At 46.8% G+C, this 2,213-nt stretch overlaps 1 protein-coding gene across 4 annotated transcripts; it reads left to right on the top strand.

The window, feature by feature from the left end:
* Window positions 1-665: 665 nt before the first annotated feature.
* On the top strand, window positions 666-1,796 carry Actbl2 (actin beta like 2). 4 transcript variants are annotated; one of them, XM_057789766.1, is made up of 2 exons: window positions 666-794; window positions 921-1,796. In XM_057789766.1, the coding sequence occupies exons 1-2, from the start codon at window positions 666-668 to the stop codon at window positions 1,794-1,796; spliced, it is 1,005 nt and encodes a 334-aa protein (XP_057645749.1). The 4 variants fall into 4 exon arrangements, with proteins under 4 accessions (XP_057645749.1, XP_057645748.1, XP_057645750.1 ...); XM_057789765.1 differs by having other exon boundaries at window positions 666-918; window positions 1,030-1,796; XM_057789767.1 differs by having other exon boundaries at window positions 666-1,292; window positions 1,458-1,796.
* The last annotated feature ends 417 nt before the right edge of the window (window positions 1,797-2,213 follow it).

Below are 2,213 nucleotides of genomic sequence, written 5' to 3'. Positions count from 1 at the left end.
CCTGGCTGGTTTGAAATCAGTTCCACAGCTCTACATGTTTCAAGGCTCAAGTACATTCTGATTAAAACCTTTCGGCTACCCATGGCCACTCATTAATTTCATTCATTAAAGCGGCTTCTATCATTGATGGCATCTTGTTAATAAAGGGAAAGGAAACCTTGAAAAATCAAAGACAGAACCGGACTCTTCATATGCATGATGTATCAAAAGGGGAAAGCCAAAGCTACATGGGCTCAGACCGCAAGCTGAAGAGGAGCAGTCCTTCCGGCAGAGTTGCCCATCCCTTCTCTAGCTCTCTTTAATCTCGTGGTTACATTCCTCGCGGCAGCTGTGTGTGGGTTGCCTAATTATAGTACCCTGAGATTTAGCCACTCGGTAGCCAGTTTTCTCTTTATGGAAGAAGGCCTACTAATGATTTCTGTAATTATCATCATTATTAATACCTCAAAGGTAGCCCCGCCCGGAAATGCTGGGAACTGGTGGGGCAGGACATGGGTGGGGTCAGTATGCTCCTTTAAATACTGTGATCGAGGTGCAGGCTTCCTTCTCTGAAGGCAGTTCTGAAGTGGTCTCTGATCATTCATTCTCTTCCTTGCACATCACAGTCTAGGATTTAGCTTTATTCAACTTCTGTTTGCCCATCTGGAAGATTCTAGCCAGCAACCATGGTTGATGACGAGCTATCTGCCTTGGTAGTAGATAATGGGTCAGGGATGTGCAAGGCAGGTTTTGGGGGTGACGATGCCCCCCGGGCTGTGTTCCCCTCCATGGTGGGACGTCCCCGACACCAGGGGGTCATGGTTGGTATGGGCCAGAAGGACTGTTACGTGGGAGACGAGGCCCAGAGCAAGAGAGGCATCTTGACCCTGAAGTATCCCATTGAACATGGAGTTGTCACCAACTGGGATGATATGGAGAAGATCTGGTACCACACTTTCTACAACGAGCTGCGTGTAGCGCCAGACGAGCATCCTGTTCTTCTCACAGAAGCACCGCTCAATCCCAAAATCAACCGGGAAAAGATGACTCAGATCATGTTCGAGGCTTTCAACACACCCGCCATGTATGTAGCTATCCAAGCTGTACTGTCCCTCTATGCCTCCGGAAGGACTACAGGTATCGTGATGGATTCTGGGGATGGAGTCACACACACTGTACCCATCTACGAAGGTTATGCTCTGCCCCACGCCATCCTAAGACTGGATCTGGCAGGCAGAGATCTGACTGACTATCTCATGAAGATCCTGACCGAGCGAGGCTATAATTTCACCACCACAGCCGAACGGGAGATTGTGCGGGACGTCAAAGAGAAGCTATGCTACGTAGCCCTGGACTTTGAGCAGGAGATGATCTCTGCAGCTGCTTCTTCCTCGCTTGAAAGAAGCTATGAGCTTCCTGATGGGCAGGTCATCACCATTGGGAATGAACGTTTCCGGTGCCCAGAAGCCATTTTCCAGCCTTCCTTTCTAGGCATTGAATCCAGTGGGATCCATGAGACAACCTTCAACTCCATCATGAAGTGTGATGTGGATATCCGCAAGGATTTATATTCCAACACGGTACTGTCTGGAGGCAGCACCATGTACCCAGGCATTGCCGACCGGATGCAGAAGGAAATTGTAACCTTGGCACCAAGCACCATGAAAATCAAGATCATAGCTCCCCCAGAACGCAAGTATTCTGTTTGGATTGGGGGCTCCATCCTGGCCAGTCTATCCACATTCCAGCAGATGTGGATCAGTAAGCTGGAATACGATGAAGCTGGTCCTCCTATCGTTCATAGGAAATGCTTCTGAATGGGCTTCCCTGTCCCTTTTCCTAGGTCACGATGATGGTACCCATCACACCCAGTAAAGTGAAGGTAAATAGCTCACGTCCTCTTGAGTGTACAAGTCAGCAAATCCATGTCTCCACCCATGTATCCTGGGATATGACACAGCTAACTACACTGTGATTTCTATCAGCTGAGAGAATTCTGATATCATATTCTGTTTTCTATCCCTGTAGGACTCAAAGAAATACAGACTTGCTTACATGAAAATATGTGACAAGGAGGAAAATCATGAGGAATATAATTTCAGAGTGAATAAAATTTCCAGGCTTTAAATCTAGTTCTTGCTAAAATACTCAACAGCATTCTATGCAAAGCTACAATATAAAAGTTTAGCAACTGGGTCTTATTAAATCTTTTTATTTGTTTACCTTTTTCTACA

The sequence above is a fragment of the Chionomys nivalis genome, chromosome 15, assembly GCF_950005125.1.
Source record: "Chionomys nivalis chromosome 15, mChiNiv1.1, whole genome shotgun sequence".
Classification (NCBI taxonomy): domain Eukaryota; kingdom Metazoa; phylum Chordata; class Mammalia; order Rodentia; family Cricetidae; genus Chionomys; species Chionomys nivalis.
This window is presented reverse-complemented; position numbering and strand designations above follow the sequence as displayed.